The 16,596-nt window shown below is 45.3% G+C and overlaps 1 protein-coding gene across 2 annotated transcripts in view; it reads right to left on the reverse strand.

The window, feature by feature from the left end:
• Window positions 1–16,279, reverse strand: part of ATP6V1C2 (ATPase H+ transporting V1 subunit C2) — a 54,239-nt gene extending 37,960 nt beyond the window's left edge. For both annotated transcript variants that reach the window (XM_022554132.2, XM_022554130.2), the window contains exons 1-2: window positions 14,960–16,279; window positions 12,307–12,374 (exon numbers count right to left, since the gene is read on the reverse strand). In XM_022554132.2, the coding sequence (XP_022409840.1) occupies window positions 12,307–12,374; window positions 14,960–15,088 (197 nt within the window). In that variant the 5' untranslated portion in view covers window positions 15,089–16,279. The remainder of the gene's footprint in view (window positions 1–12,306; window positions 12,375–14,959) is intronic.
• Window positions 16,280–16,596: the final 317 nt, after the last annotated feature.

Below are 16,596 nucleotides of genomic sequence, written 5' to 3' on the forward strand. Positions count from 1 at the left end.
TAAACAAACAGACCTCTGAAAATGTATTAATTGAGCTGCCATCAGCTCAAGCAAACATATAGTGGCTCCTAGAAAACACACAGACGCTCAGCAAATGCTGGCTAGTGGGTAAGCGCCTCAGGATGTGAAGCAAGAAATCAGCCCAATGGTCCTCGGAGCCACCACGGTCCCCAGCCTCCCCTGCTTCACTCACGTGCCACCGACAGGATCCAGACGTTTGCTTCACTCTGCTGCCTCATCTCCCAGAACGTGCACGTTTCAAAGAACGGGCATTTCTTTAAAAAAAATCAGTATCCCTTAAGTCTACAAAGTAGTAGTACTCAACGCAGCTGTAATATCAAGCTTAGTCCATGGCAAGCGGGCCATGCCCTGGGACACCATGCTTTAGAGGGTCCTAATCTGGCTCTCATCTAAGCCACTATCATCCCACAGGGTCAGGAAGCAATGCAAAGGTTTGAGGGTCAAAGGGGAGGTATGCAATCACACTTGGGGTACCAGGAGCCTAGCTGCCTCAAGGAATAGGTATTTACCCAAGAGAAATGAAAACTATGTCAATGCAGAAATGGCACATGGATATTCATAACAACTTAAATGGTCCAAAACTGGAAACCATCTAAATGTCCTCCAATGGGTGAATAAATTGTGGCTTACCCATAAAATGGAATACTACTTGGCAGTAAAAAAAAAAAAAAAAAAAAAGACGATTAATATACACACTACAACATCGATAAATCTCAAATAATGATACAGAATGGAAAAACCAAACCAAAAAAATAGAGTACATACTATATCATTCCATTTATATAAAAGTACTAGGACTTCCCTGGTGGTGCAGTGGTTAAGAATCTGCCTGCCGATGCAGGGGACACGGGTTCGAGCCCTGGTCCGGGAAGATCACACATGCCGCGGAGCAACTAAGCCCGTGCACCACAACTATTGGGCCAGCGCTCTAGAGCCCGCGAGCCACAACTACTGAACCCGCATGCCACAACTACTGAAGTCCACAGGCCTAGAGCCCGTGCTCCGCAACAAGAGAAGCCACCGCAATGAGAAGCCTGCGCACTGCAATGAAGAGAAGCCCCCCACTCAACACAACTTAGAGAAAGCCCGCAAGCAGCCACAAAGACCCAACGCAGCCAAAAATAAATAAATACATAAATTTATATATATATAAAAAAAGAGTTCTAAAGCACGCGCACACTCTTACAGTGACAGAAAGCAGATCATTGTTGAGGAGGTGACACAAGGAACTTTCGGGGGTAACAGATGTGCTCTATCTTGACTGTGGTGATGGTTTCACTGATGTATATATGTCAAAACTCATCATTCGAAATGTACACTTTAAGAATTTGCCATTTGTTGTACATCATTTACATCTAAATAAAGCCGTTTAAAAAAAAAACCCTACACTACACTGAGGTACCATTTCTTACCTATCAGGTTCATAAAAACCCCCAAATTTGACAGCATACTTGATTAGAAAGATTGTAGGAAAATGGGGACCCCTTAATTTCATTGCTAGTGGAAATGCAAAATGGTCAGAGAAATCTGACAACATCCATTAAAATTACAAAGGCAGGGCTTCCCTGGTGGCGCAGTGGTTGAGAGTCCGCCTGCCGATGCAGGGGACACGGGTTCATGTCCCGGTCAGGGAGGATCCCACATGCGGCGGAGCGGCTGGACCCGTGAGCCATGGCCGCTGAGCCTGCGCGTCCGGAGCCTGTGCTCCACAACGGGAGAGGCCACAGCAGTGACCCGGGGATCCAACAATTTGCTTCTGAGAATTCATCCTGCAGATACACCTGCACAATTATATGTGCAAGGGAATGATGTTGGAGCAAGATTACACCCTACAGCACTGTTGGTAATGATCCCCTTCCCCATAAAAGTAAATAAGGCAAGCGTCCACTTCTAGGCCTGGTTAATAAACTATGATACCTCCCCCATGTGGAATTCAAGGTAGCTTAAAACCGAGAAGGCTCTCTATGTACTGATGGGAAAAATCTCCCAGGATATACTGTTAAGTGAAAAAGAAGCAAGATGCTAAACATGTGGATTACTACTTTGTATTTGAAAAGGGGAGAAATAAAAATCTATGCTGGAATTTGCCTGTATTTGCATAAAGAAGGACCAGAAATGTATCCAAGCAATTCATACAAGCAGCTTCCTAAGTGGGGGCTGAGGAGGGAGTCGGACGCGGAGAGCATAAGGGAAACTGCTCATGTAGAGCCTTTTATATTGTTTTTATCTTTGACGCATGTGAATGTATTACCTGTTCACAAACAAACAAAAAAACCACACACACACAAAAACAAATACAAAAAACTTTGTTGTAAGTTTTTAAATATAAATTTAGAATCCCTGGCCTTGAGACATGCTTCCTAGAAGTACGTGAGGATCCAGTGGGCTAGACAGCTGTGTAAGCGCCGTTACTAACACTGGTCCTCAAAGTCGGAAGCCCACCTGCCTCAGGATCACCCAGCGGTCCCCTTAAAATGCATATTCCCAGGCCCTACCCCAACCGGACCCAATCAGCATCCCTGGAGGTGGTGCCCCAGGACCTGTAAATTTTTTACGTTCCCCAGGAGATGGTACAGGTGCTAGAAGAGGAGGCCCACTACTGTGAGATGGACGTGTACCCGGTAAATATTAATTCAGCACACACCCTGAGCCAGGAGCTGCGCACAGAAATACCGTCCCTGTTTCCTTGGGGCATATATTCTACAAGAGACACACAAAGACAAACAAGGAGAGTGTTACACAGTGGTGTGTGGAAGGCAGAGAATTAAAATAGGGTGACCTAGAGGGGCTCGGCTGGCTGGTAGCCCACAGAAGGCCTCTGGAGGGGGTGACATTCCAACTGAGATGGGATGACGACAGGGGGCCCACCCTTCGAAGGTGAGGTGGCAGGTGGCGGGCCTGGGTCAGGAGTTTGGTGCAAAAATACAGAACGAGAAGAAGGTGGTTTGGTTGAAGGCAGGGGAGTGGACGGAAACGGGACAGGTTTGGCAGGCGGAGGCCGCCGGGCTCGGTCCTCACTGGGGTCTCAAGTGGAGGGTCAGGAAGGAGGGGCCCAGACCGTTTGCTCGGTGCCTGGGCCCCGGGAGCCTTTGACTGAGGTGGGAAAGACCACGTTAAGAGGAGAATGGAAACATATAAGCTGTCGGTTGAGAATGATATTAACTTCGGACATAAAGCCAATGCCAAAAAAGAACCATTTAAAGCTGCCCCTTAAGCCTCTGAAAATAAGTCTAAGTGGCTGCCATCTATGTAAGGCGTGAAGAGTGCTGTGTGGACAGGACTGGGCTGAGGTCTGGAGAACAGTGGAGCCGTGGCTCCCAGGAGCTGATCCAGGTCTAAAATGGAAGGGGGGACTTCCCTGGCGGTCCAGTGGTAGAGAATCCGCCTTCCAATTCAGGGGACGTGGGTTTGATCCCTGGTCAGGGAGCTAAGATCCCACATGTCGCAAGGCAACTAAGCCTGCGCACCACAACTACTGAGCTTGTGCGCCTCAACTAGAGAAGAGAAAACCCACACACCGCAGCTAGAGAGAAGCCCGTGGGCCGCCACAAGACCTGACGCAGCCAAAAAATTAAGAAAATAAATAAATGAAAAGGAGGGGCCTGATACTAAATTTAACCTCCAAAGAATCACTCTGTGAGTTTCACAATGTTGCCTGAGGCTGGCGCTGGCCCGTGGCCTCCTGCACAGAAATCAACACCCGCTCCTTCCCTGCAGGTGGGACTTCCGCTTTGGTGAGAACTGCCGGAGCTGGTCGGGGGCTGTCAAAGCAGAGACTATCCCAGCAGGCTTTGAAGGAGGGGATGAAGGGCAGGGCGGGCGGGAAAGAAGTTAACCCCGCCATCTGCCAGGAAGGGAGAGAAGCAGGGGGACCAGTGAAGGCCTGACACACGTCAGCTATGATCCTGCACAGTGACTTAACTCTGAGAACATCAATGTTCTCATCTAGAACGTGGGGATATTCACCCAGTTCCTGGGACTGTGGTGAAGATCTCATGAGGAAATAGAGAAATGGAAGGCGCCTAATACAGTGCCTGGTATACAACGGGTAATCAAAGAATGGCCCCTAGCAAAACAGGGACGTGACAACCGGCAGGTGGTGTGGACTCAAGACAGGGAACAATATAACAGAGACTCTAGAGAACATCAAGGGGCAACCCTCAGTGGAGTCATAACTGTCACAGACCTTTATGATCCAGCAGTAAGAGCAGCAAAGCGCATCAAGGTTAGAAACATGGACCCAGCAGATACGAAAATCATCGATACTGTGGGTCCAACAGACATATATCAACTCTATACAATGAAAACAAGAGACCACACCCATCTCAGGCACCCATGCAACACTTAGAAAAAGCAGCAAAGAAAACTTCAAATTCCCAAAGGTAGAAATAGCACTTATTTTATTCTCTAATGACAAAGCAATAGAATTAGAAGTGAAAAATGAAAACAGAAACAACAAAAAAACTCAACAGTCCAGAAATTTTAAAAAGCATTTAAAAACTTGCAGAACATCTAGAAAAAAATGATAATGAAAATTCCAAAAGTTACATAATATGCCGAGAAAAATCCATCGCCTTAAACATTACAGAATGAAACAAAAAGGAACATAAATGAACGCAGCATGTAACTCAGTTATGTTTCACAGAAAAGAGCAGGAAAATAAACCCAAGCAAAGCAAGAGGAAGGAAACTAAGATAAATGCAGAAATGTGAAAATTAGAAATCAGAAAAGGGTAACATTGATTTTTAAATATTGAGAAAAAAGGCTGCTTCTCTTAAAGAGTGATATAGGTAAAACTGCTGGGTAGCCTAATCAAAGAAAACACACACACACAAAATGAGAAATTAGCAGAGACAATTATAAAACTCACAACAATATCGAACTCAATGCAAATAACTTGGAAAAGTTGATGGTAATAGATTATTTTCTAGGAAAATGAAATTTACCAAAATCTCTTCTCCCAAAGAGAAAACCGAGAGAATACTGGAAATTCAGCAGCAAGCCCCAATATGTCACAATGACATATTTTAAACTTTCCAGAAACGGATCATCCCAGTACCATTTAAAGCAGCTGTTCTCAGCTCGGTGCTTTGTGACCACCCAGAGGGGTGGGATAGGGAGGGTGGGAGGGAGACGCAAGAGGGAGGGGATATGGGGATTTATGTACACATATGGCTGATTCACTTTGTTATCCAGCAGAAACTAACACACCACTGTAAAGCAATTATACTCCAATTAAGATGTTAAAAAGAAAAAACTAAAATAAAATAAAGCAGCTGTTCTCAATCACCGTGCCAGGACAAGTAGCGGTGTGAGCATCGCCTGAGAACTTGCGGAAATGTAGATTCTCAAGCCTCACGTCAGACCTACTGCATCAGAAATTCTGGAGGGGGCCCAGGACCCTGTTTTACCAAATCTTCCAGATGACTTGACTCACACACTTTGAGAGCCCCTGTTTGACCATGCCATGACAAGGGCGGTCTGCCACAGCCCCAGTATCACTGGGAGTCTGGGAAAATGCAGAATCCCAGGCTCAGCCCAGACCCACTGAGTCAGACTCTGCATTTTGTCAAGACCCCCAGGGGGCTCATGTGTGTGTTTGAGAGGCACTGTCTGGAGCTCTAGCCCAGTGCTGTGCAACAGAAATAGAATTGAACCAGACATATAATATAAAAATTTCTAGTAGCCTCATTTTAAAAAGTAAAACAACTAAATTAATTTTAATCATATATTTTATGTAAGTAACCCAATCTCCCAAATATTATTATTTTAACAGGTAACCAACATAAAAATATATTGAGATATTCTACATCCTTTTTTTTGTACGTACAGGTTCTTCAACATCTGATGGGTATTTTAAACTTCACACATCTCGATTCAGACTAGCCACAACTCAAGTGCTTAGAGATCCCATGTGGTCAGTTGATGTCATTTTGAACAGTGTAGAGAGAATGGAGAAAGAAGGAAAGCTTCTGGAATTCTTCTTACAAAGCCACCACTTTTCCTACGTAATACGGCTTTTTAATTGTGTGCTGTCACACAACAGACCAATTTTAATACTGTGGTTAAGAATGAGGACTCTGGCAGAAGCTAACACACCATTGTAAAGCAATGATACCCAGTAAAGATGTTAAAAAAAAAAAATCAAAGGGTTACATTTCAGGAGACAAAGCTTGAGCTAGAATAAAGGAATGAGATTCACAAAGAAAAAAAAAAGCATGAGGACTCTGCAGCCAGACTCCCTGGCCTCTAACTTTAGCTTCACCAGTTATTGAAATCTCTGGGCTGTCACAGAGTAGGCTTTCAATAAATGTTAACTATCACTGTGTTATGATAACATTATGATGTTAGTACTATTGTCATTCATGATTACTGATGCAAAATCTCGCAACATTAGCAAACAGAGTTCAACATCCCAAGTAGGGTTTCTCCTTGGAATGCAAGGATGATTCAATAATTATGATATCTATTAATAAATATACCACATTAAGGTCAAGGGAAAAGAAAGAAACAACATAGGACCAATTCATTATATGCCACAAAAGGAATTTGAAAAAAAATTACAATACTTATTCCAGATAAACTCTTAGTAAAACAGAAACAGATACTTCCTTAGCATGATAATAGCATAGTCAAAAACAAGAGCTCAATGATATTTAATGGCGAGCCACTAAAATGATCCAAATTAAAGGCAGGAACGAGAATACGATGTCCACTACCATCACTGACAAATTAAACATTTTTCTGGGCTACTACCCTCTGCAATTAAGCAAGAAAACAAAATGAGAGAAAAGCAGGGAAAACTGTCGCTTACAGACAATATGATTACATGCCTAAAAACCTTAGAACATAAGCTGAAAAATCATTAGAAACAACAAGGAAATTCCATAAGTTGTCACGTCATTAAGTCAATGTGAAAAATCCCTATTTACAAACAATAAGCATTTAAAGAAAACATCTCATTTACAATAGCAACAAAATAAAACCGTAACACTTGGGAAAAAAATAAGATATTTTGCAGGACCTTCTGAATAGACCATTAAAGCTTTACCAGAGGAACAAAGAAAAAGAACTAAGTCAATTGAAAGATGAACTGTGCTCATGGAAACACTCAAAGTTTTAAGAATGTTAATCTCCACTAATTTCAGTGCAATCTGAAATGAATCATGAATAGGATCTTTGCAGATCTGTTTGTGCTAAGTAGATATCTCAAAATAAAATTTGTAAATATTGGGTTGGATCGTGAATGTGCGTGTGTATGTGTGTGTGTGTGTGTGTGTGTGTGTGTTTCATTTTGTCTTTTTTCATTTTGTCTTTTAAAAACTTTTTCATTTTGTCTTTTTTCACCAGGGAAGGAACCACACAAAATCCTAATAATGGCCACCTGTGGGGAGAGCGACTGGGGTGAAAGTGGAACTTTCAATTTTCTTTTTGTACCTTTTTATACCATTGGATTTTTTTTTAATGTGTAAATATATTACTTTTTTAAAGTGTCAACAATAATTATCTGAGCAATGAATAAAACACAAGTAAGACACCTTTCAAGGTCTGTATTAAAAAATACTATTAAGCTTCCTGCTGGCGCTGGTGGGAGCCACTGAGAAGAAGGGTAGGCACAGATGGACACATGGGTGAATTAGTGGATCTGGTTCCAGGGTCTATTCCCCCTCCACTGCCCCCAGCCCACCCAGCTCTTTCTAGGAACTTCTCTCTGGGCATGTTTCCTCATCTGGAACATGAAGGAGTTCGATCAGATCTCTAAGGACCCGTTCAGCTCGAATATTCCAGGATTCTTTCTTCCGTTCATTCATTCAGCTGGTCTTCTGGAGCTTACAGTCTAGCTGGGAAGACAGGCAGTCATCAAACGATCCCACAAGAAAATGTACAAGGCCACCATGGAGGGTGTTATGAAGAAGCGGGCGCACTCAGTTGTCCTAGGAGAGGGTCAATCAGCAAGTCTGCAGGCAGGGGGTGTGGGTGAGAGGAGAGTCTGGGGGAGCTGAACAGGATTAGCAGGCGATAACAGGGGCGAGTGGGGCATAGGGAAAGTTAGTCATTCCAGAGAGCAGGAGGTCAGCGCACACACGGTGCGACTACCAAGGAGCCCTGAGGACTCACAGCACAACAGCATAAACAGGCATTCGACTGACATTTCTCCAGTGAATCTAAACTGCGTCAATGCTGGTAATCTCATCCTGATGTTCTTGCAGTGACAGAGAAGAGAAGCTTGGGTGATTTTTTTTTAATTATATTTTTGCTTCTCTTTAGAATGCCCTTAGAAGAACCGACTTCCTAAGACTTGCATCACTAAGCAGACAGCCACACTCGGATATGGAATCTTTGATCAGCCAACCCTCAGTCAACTTCACGGAGCCACGTGGCTAAAGAAAAGCCACCAGCTATTCCGCAAGCCAGGTAATGCACTTAGGGGCAGCTGAGGGTCACCAAAGTACCAGAGAAACTCATGAGGTGCCTCTGACAGCCGAAGCGCCAGTGAAATGTAATATTTTAACCAGCACTGCAAAACAGGCTAAGATACTGGGAAGGACTCAAACGTAGAAGAGAAAAAAAAAGGGAGGGAGGGCTCTTTTAAAGGTAAAATCATTTGGTTTCTCAAAAGTTCATTAATTACAGTGCAAATACAGAGTAAATTACCAAAGACAGCATGGGGGGATAAATCAAAAACAAAAGGAAGGCTCCAGTAAGCAAAGGTTGCCTTCCAGCTACGTGGAAAAACACTCTAGTGCACCAAGTAAATAAATAATAAAAGGATGTGGAAACAATACACCTTGAAAACTCCTGATCCTTCTCTGTTCTCCTGGCCAGTAGCAGTGCTGACGGGTTTATGCTGCACGGGTTACATACCCAGCTAGGGTTTATTTATCCAATAACACTGGCGTCGTTTTAACTGAAGCTGATCTCTGTATTTTATTATTAGTGTATCCCATTATTTTACCCCAAGCTCCAGCATTAACCCCCAAACAAAAGTTATCTGACCCCTAGACTAGATAAATGCTAGAAATAAGAATTTCAGGGTGTCCAGACCACACCGCTTTTCTTCTCCCCCTGAGAGGAAGGCTCTTGGGAATATACACCCACAAGGAAAAAATAAAACAATGCAAGTGATTTTCATTCTTCCATACCTCACCCTGTTTAAAAAAAAACCAAAAAACTCTTTAATTCATTCGGGTGTTATCTGTTTCACAATTACAGCCTTAATTTGGCTTACTCACGCATTTTCTTAAACACGAGTAACTTGTGCAACCGATAGCTACGGGACAAAACACAAACGCTTAGTGAAAAAAACAAAGAAACAAACAAAAAAGGAAAGTGGAAGTGATAATAATCCAAGATCACAGAATTTTATTAGAGGTAGAGGGGGCTTTGGTGAATAAGAAAGAGGTTAAGGACTTGCACCAGGGAAGAAAACTGGTAGCAAAGAAAGGTCTAGAAAAATAAAAATGCTGACTAGCTGTCATTTCTGCAGCAGGCCTGAGAACAATTCACACTTTTCTTTTTTTCTTTAACAATTCACTCCCCTGAAGCCAACACTGCTGCACCTCACCGCATAGCCTCGTCCTGTGGTTTGTCAGGGCTGCCGAGGAAAGGCATCTCCAGCCCAGGACAGTGGGCTGGCCTCCACGGTATCTGTTAGGCCCACCTCCCCAGGGGGCAGAGCAGCCTAAGAAAGGAGCTGATACTTAGGGATCAAGCCACTTTTTCTTGGATGTTAGTTTTTCATAGAACACTTCCTGGGATTTGCTCATTCTTGATTCAACATGATTTCACTCCCCTTCATTGTTCCCTGAAAGCACAGAGATGATCACTACTGTCCCATTTCATAGATGAGAAAGGTGAAGGTTAGTTTTCTTTCTCGAGGACTGTGAGCTACAAACTGCTTGGTGATTAGGATTTGCCTTTGTGTGGTTAGTGCAACATTCCACATAGAGCAAAACGTTACTAACAAAGGATTCTTTTTATTCTTAGGCGATGGGTGGCTGAACAGCAACTGGAACACAGAAAACTTAATTTCTAGCCCATGGCACCAAGCTACAGATTAGAAACCTCAAAGTATGATCACTAGAACTCCTCATTATACAATTTCCATAAAAATGCATCGGAGAAGGCAGTAGCATGCACATCACCATTCCACTGAGAAGGTAAAAAGCACATGTCCACAGGCCCTGAAAATAGGAAACCCTCTATTTAGGGTCAGGCAGTCAAACCCTGGTCTCCCCTCATGCAGATGGGTAGGTGTATGCCTTGGCCCCTGAAGACTCTTTCCTCACCTATCTCACCTGTATTTTTCTTAAAACCAAGTGAAAACACTTGTTAAACAAGTTTCATCTTCACCAAGACAAGGAAGTATTATTATTTAAAATCTACCTAAAAGGTAAATTATGGCAAATCCATATGGTATAACATTACAGTGGACTAGGTAACGGTGAGATCCAAAGAACAAGATATGAAGGGAAAAGCAAGTTACAAAATATGTGTAATATGGGGACTTCCCTGGTGGCACAGTGTTTGAGAATCTGCCTGCCAATGCAGGGGACGTGGGTTCTAACCCTGGTCCGGGAAGATCCCACATGCCGCGGAGCAACTAAGCCCGTGAGCCACAACTACTGAGCCTGCGCGCCTAGAGCCCGTGTTCCACTGCAATGACAAGCCCGCGCACCACGATTAAGAGTAGCCCCTGCTCATCGCAACTAGAGAAAGCCCGTGGGCAGCAACAAAGCCCCAACGTGGCCAAAAGTAAATAAATAAATTTATTTTTTAAAAAATGTGTAACATGAAGTCACCTTTATTAACATATGTATGCATAAATAATACTTCTGTATAGAAAAAGCTGGACGTACATACTGCAAATAAAACAAATATAGCATATCCAGTTATCTCCGGATGGCATATTTACAAGTGATTTGTATCGTATGATTTGTATTTTCTTTTTTATGCTTTTCTATGATCTATAAATATTTTCCAATGTTTATGTACCAGATTTGTAATAATTTTTTTAAATAAATGATTTGAAGACTAAAATATCCTCATACACTTTTGGTGGGAGTACACATAGGAACAACTTCATGGAGGGGTAATATGGACATATCTGTAGATGTTTACATGCAAATACTCGTTGATACTCCTACATGGGCACAAAGAAGTACAAAAAAGGACAGTCATTACAGCATCGTTTGTAATAGCAAAAGACTAGAAAACTTAAATGTCCACCAATAAGAAAATTCAAATAAATTAGGTTACATTTATTCAAGGTAATGCAGCCAGTTTAAAAAAAATGCAGGGGCTTCCCTGGTGGCGCAGTGGTTAAGAATCTGTCTGCCAATGCAGGGGACACGGGTTCAAGCCCTGGTCCGGGAAGATCCCATATGCTGCAGAGCAACTAAGTCCGTGCGCTACAACTACCGAGCCTGCGCTCTACAGCCCGCGAGCCACAACTACTGAAGCCCGCGTGCCTAGAGCCCATGCTCTGCAACAAGAGAAGCCACCGCAATGAGAAGCCCACGCACCGCAACAAAGAGTCCCCACTCGTCGCAACTAGAGAAAGCCCGCACACAGCAACGAAGACCCAACACAGCCAAATAAATTTAATGTTTTTTTAAAAAGATTAAAAAATTAAAAATAAAATAAGATAAAAATTTTAAATGCAATTATGGACTGACATGAAACTATCTCTAAGAAATGTGATTAAGGGGGAAAAGCAAGGTGCAGAATATATGCTATCATTTGTATAAAATTATTTTTAAGAATATGTTCATATTTATTTGTACATGTACAGGCTGTCTCTGGAAGGCTCTCCTAAAAATTATAATAACATTGCCTTAAAAGAGGAAAAATGAGGGGACAGGAAACTGAAAAATAGGTGAGAAGAAAACAATTTTCACTGGATAGCTTGCTTTCCTTTGTAGTTGAATTTTTTTACTACGTGCATATGTTCCTACAAAAACAAAAACAAAAGAAAAACTTAAAAGGCCTTGGGGGGAAAACTGCACCAACTGTTTTTCTAAGTGTTTTAGTACCTTATGCCGTAGCCCTCTTCATTTTGAAGGCAGCCCCCTAAAAAAAACCCTGCCTCAGCAAACAAAACTACGCAAGGGACCCCACGCGCAGCTATGGACCTGGCACCCTCACGGAGACCTGCCCTGTCTCTTCCTGTGACTTCCAGGACCGGGTTTAGGCAAGTATGGCCTCAGCCAAAGCAAGAGCACTGTGTCCCCTGACAACAATGTCAAATTCTCACTTGTATGTAGTAAATAAGAAATATTTTACCTTTCAGCAAAGATATCGACTTTCCCCAACTCATCAGAGAGGCCAACAAGGGAATCCAAGGTCCCCACCTAGAAAGATGGGAGAGAAGTTAGATGCTCAGGCTTTGTAGCTGGTGGGGGTCACGGGGTTTCAATTACAGCGCAGGGAATCCTATCTTGACTCAGTTGTCCTTGGTCAATGGTGAAACTGGAAACTGAGAAGAGCTCTCGAGGGAAACCAGTGGATTTTGCACGATGATTATTATTACCATCATTATTTTTTTGGCCAACAGGATAAACTGTCATTTCTGCCACAGAAAGGAGTGTCGTGGTCTACCCTCAGCTTATTTTCGTCTAAGAATGGCAGTCTGCTCTTCAGGGGATAATCACCACAGCCAAGGAAGCAATGAGACAGAAAGCACATCAAGGAAGTTATCATTTCTGAAAGCCTTTCTTCTCCAAGGCAGTCCAGCCGATCCCTATCTCTGGTCCTCTGTGCCATTATTAACAATGATCTTTCTGGGGCAAGGGCAGCTTTTCCTCCCGCTCCCCTTCATGAAAGTCCTTTTCCTTACAGATTACTTAGGATGAGCTGTTTCTTGTGGAAATTATTACTGTGTCCAAAATTGTATTTAAAGGTCTACTCACAGAACCAGAAGGAAAAAGTTTGTTATCACATCATCAACCACCCGTCAGATGCTGAAAAGTAATCAGGGAACTATGAAGTCTGGATATTCCCAGTAAGTGTTGTTTCTTTTCAGACAACTTAATTTTAAGCAACTTTTGGCAGAAGTCATGTCTTTTTTTCATCTTTGTACCCTCGGGCCTGGCACAGCGCTTCCCACGTAGTAAGCAATGAGTGGATGCTTAATTTACTAACCTTCACAGTATCTGACCCTGGACAAACAATGGCAGGCTTGAAAAATCAGCAAGATGTGGGTTCAGAACCCAGTGTTGCCACTTACCAGCTCCATAACCCCCCGTCTCCTTTCTCAGCCCATCCTGATCTATAAAGTGGGAGTTGGGAAGATTCAGGAAGATGCGCTTAAAGAGCCTGGCCCCCAGCATACCGCTCCATAAACACTAACAAATGTAGGAGCATCATTAACAACTATGCAGAAAAGCCCAGCGGGGCAAACTGAGGTTTGAAAAAGGATTACCCGGCAGTTTACTAGGAGAGCCACCTCTGGGCGTTTAGCACCATCCCTCCAGAATCCGTGACATAGTTGTAGGGCAGAAAGACTGCCTTAGGCGTCTTCCCCTAGGAGGAAGCATGGCAAAAAGTCCACTCTTTTTGAAGTAAGAAGATTGCACATATCTTCCTCCTCTTCCATATTTGTTTCATTTTAAAATCTCTTTCTGGGACTTCCCTGGTGCTCCGGCGGCTAAGACTCCGCATTCCCAATGCAGTGGGCCTGGGTTCAATCCCTGGTCGGGGAACTAGATCCCACATGCCACAGCTAAGAGTCTGCATGTCACAACTATGAGTTCGCATGCTGCAACTAAAGATCCCACGTGCTGCAACTAAGATCCGGCACAGCCACATAAATATTTTAAAAGTAAACAAATGAAATAAAATCTCTTTCTGCCATCTGCCCAGTTGTCACTAAGTCTCCTTCCTTCTCTCTCCACCAGAACCAGAGGGATGCTGGATTGCCTGCCCTGCTCCCAGTTCAACAACACAATCAAGGATGAACCTCTTAGGCTTCCCTGGTGGCGCAGTGGTTAAGAATCCACCTGCCAATGCAGGGGACACTGCTTCTAGCCGTGGTCCAGGAAGATCCCACATGCCACGGAGCAACTAAGCCCATGTACCACAACTGCTGAGCCTGCGCTCTAGAGCCCGTGAGCCAGAACTACTGAAGCCCATGTGCCTAGAGCCTGTGCTCCGCAACAAGAGAAGCCACTGCAATGAGAAGCCCGAGCACTGCAATGAAGAGTAGCCCCCACTCGCCGCAACGAAAGAAGGCCCGCATGCAGCAACAAAGACCCAACGCAGCCAAAAATTAATTAATTAATTAAAAAAAAAAAAAGATGAACCTCTCCTGGGGTGGCGCAGTGGTTAAGCATCTGCCTGCCAGTGCAGGAGACACGGGTTCGATCCCTGGTCTGCAAAGATCCCACATGCCGCGGAGCAACTAAGCCCTCAAGCCACAACTACTGAGCCCACGCGCCGCAACTACTGAAGCCCACGCACCTACAGCCCGTGCTCTGCAACAAGAGAAGCCACCGCAATGAGAAGCCCGTGCACCGCAATGAAGAGTAGCCCCCGCTCGCTGCAGCCAAAAATTTAAAAAAAAAGGTTGAACCTCTCCAAGCCTGCACATTTAAAGTATATTGTTGGTCTTCTTAGATGTTGAAGATAAAACAGGAAGAATCTGAGAACTCAATGAGGACCCAAGTGTATTTAAGACACTCTTTCCACTTTTTGAAGACACTGCTAGCCGCACCCTTGTCTCCCTCTCATTCTGTCCTGTAGCTCTAAGTCCATAAGCATCACAGTTAATTTGGGGCTATTCGTGAAGTCCCATCCAGACCAGTCCTCCCGTACAGCTTCACAGCCAGGCTGATCCTCAGCATTGGCGCCATTGTCCTGTTGTTTTCTCCTTGGCTTTCCAGAAGACACCCACACCACCCCAGCCCATCACCTCCTTCCTCCTCCTGGGGTATTTTACCTTAAAATCAGGAATCGTGAATTTGGTGTTATAAGACAGGTTTGACTTGGAGGTTACTGTGTTCATCCTCTCCAGCGCCTGTAAATTTTCCTTATCTCCAGGGGCAGAAATTAACCAAAACTCGGACATGTTTCCAGTCTTCTTTCATCCAGTTACTGACCAGAACCACAGCAACATACACAAACAGAAACAGGAGAGAAGTGTCAAATACCTCTACCTGTTCACCACTCCCTTCCCTCAGAATTAATCCTCTCCACTCTTCCCATTTCCCGTTCCTTCCCCCCTTTGACCTTCCAGTTCAGATTCTACAGTTCCAAGGACAGCCATCTGCCCAAAGCTTATCTCCACTTGGAAAGCCCTCAGGTCTTTGTAAAGACTCCCAAAGACACTCCTTCCCAGGGTGGTTCTGACTGGTTTTGAGGAGAGGAGGGGGAGTGTGATTCCTGTCCCTCCTACTTCAGCAGAAAAACCCATTCCTGGCATCATAAAATGGGGGCCAGTAAGCTGGACTTGGGCACCTTCTGGACTATTTCTCTCCCTTCCACGCTGCATCTCCAGGGATGTAGGATTGGGGGGTTAAAGGGGTGGTGAGGCAGGAACCAGACAAGGAGGCACTTCCACAATGGGCAGGCTGGGCAAACCCAGATCTTAACTGACCAACCTTGAGATTGGAGCTAGCTTCACAACGACTTCAGAAGAACCCCTTTCTTTATAAAATAAGGAGGGGAGAGGGAAGGTAAGGGGGCTATTAGAGTCGTTTTTCCACAGGACTAGGTGTCTACTCGGCAGAGGTGGGTAACGCGCTGGGTCCGGCTGGGAGTTTCTGTCCAGCGTCTAAAGTCCATTAGCTCTGCTCATTCAAACGTGTACATACACCCACACCTTTCTCCCCTCGGCCTGTTTCTCCCTTCCATCGCCTCCCAAAATGTCTCCAGGTGGCTACGAAAAAACCAGGATAATAGCCAGAGACCCATCGTGCAAGCTCTTCTTGTTGGCCCCCGTCTCACCCCCTCCAAGACGATCTTAGCCCCTCCCAACACTGCGCACGCCGAACGCAGCACCTTTGGCACTTGACCGCTGATGGCCTGGGGACAAACTGGCCCTGCGCAGAACCTGGGGAGATGCCACCTGCCCGGCCCCTGGGAGGGCGCAGCAGAGACGCCGGTTCCCCGGTTCCCACGGAGAAGGCTCGGCCCTGGACGGCGCCCCTGGGCCGAGGCGAAGCGGGGACCAAAGCGACACGGGCGGCTCGAGCTGGGCCCCCGGTTGCGACGCGCGACCTCTCCCCACGCCGCCTCGGGCCCCCGACCCGCCGCGCGTCCTTACCGGGAGCCCGCGGGCCTCGCGGGCTGGGGGCGGACTGGCGCCGGGCCGGAGCGCACGGCCGGCTCCCGGGAGGCAGCGGCTTCTGCGCGACGCCCCGCCCAGAGCTTTTATCCGAGCCGGAGGCGGCCGCCCCGCTGGATATTTGCATACCGGGCCGCCCGCCTCCAGCCGCCGCCGGGCAGGGGGCGCCCGCCGGGTCCCTGCGGTCGCCGTGCCACGCGAGAGGCAGGCGGGTCCAGCCCTTCACGACTTGGCCAAGATCCCCGAACCCCGAGCGGCTGGGCTGGGTCCCGGCGGGATTCTGGGGAGCA

The sequence above is a fragment of the Delphinapterus leucas genome, chromosome 13, assembly GCF_059928025.1.
Source record: "Delphinapterus leucas isolate spDelLeu-1000000601 "Yukka" chromosome 13, BTC_Dleu_Yukka2, whole genome shotgun sequence".
NCBI classification, from domain to species: Eukaryota; Metazoa; Chordata; class Mammalia; order Artiodactyla; family Monodontidae; genus Delphinapterus; species Delphinapterus leucas.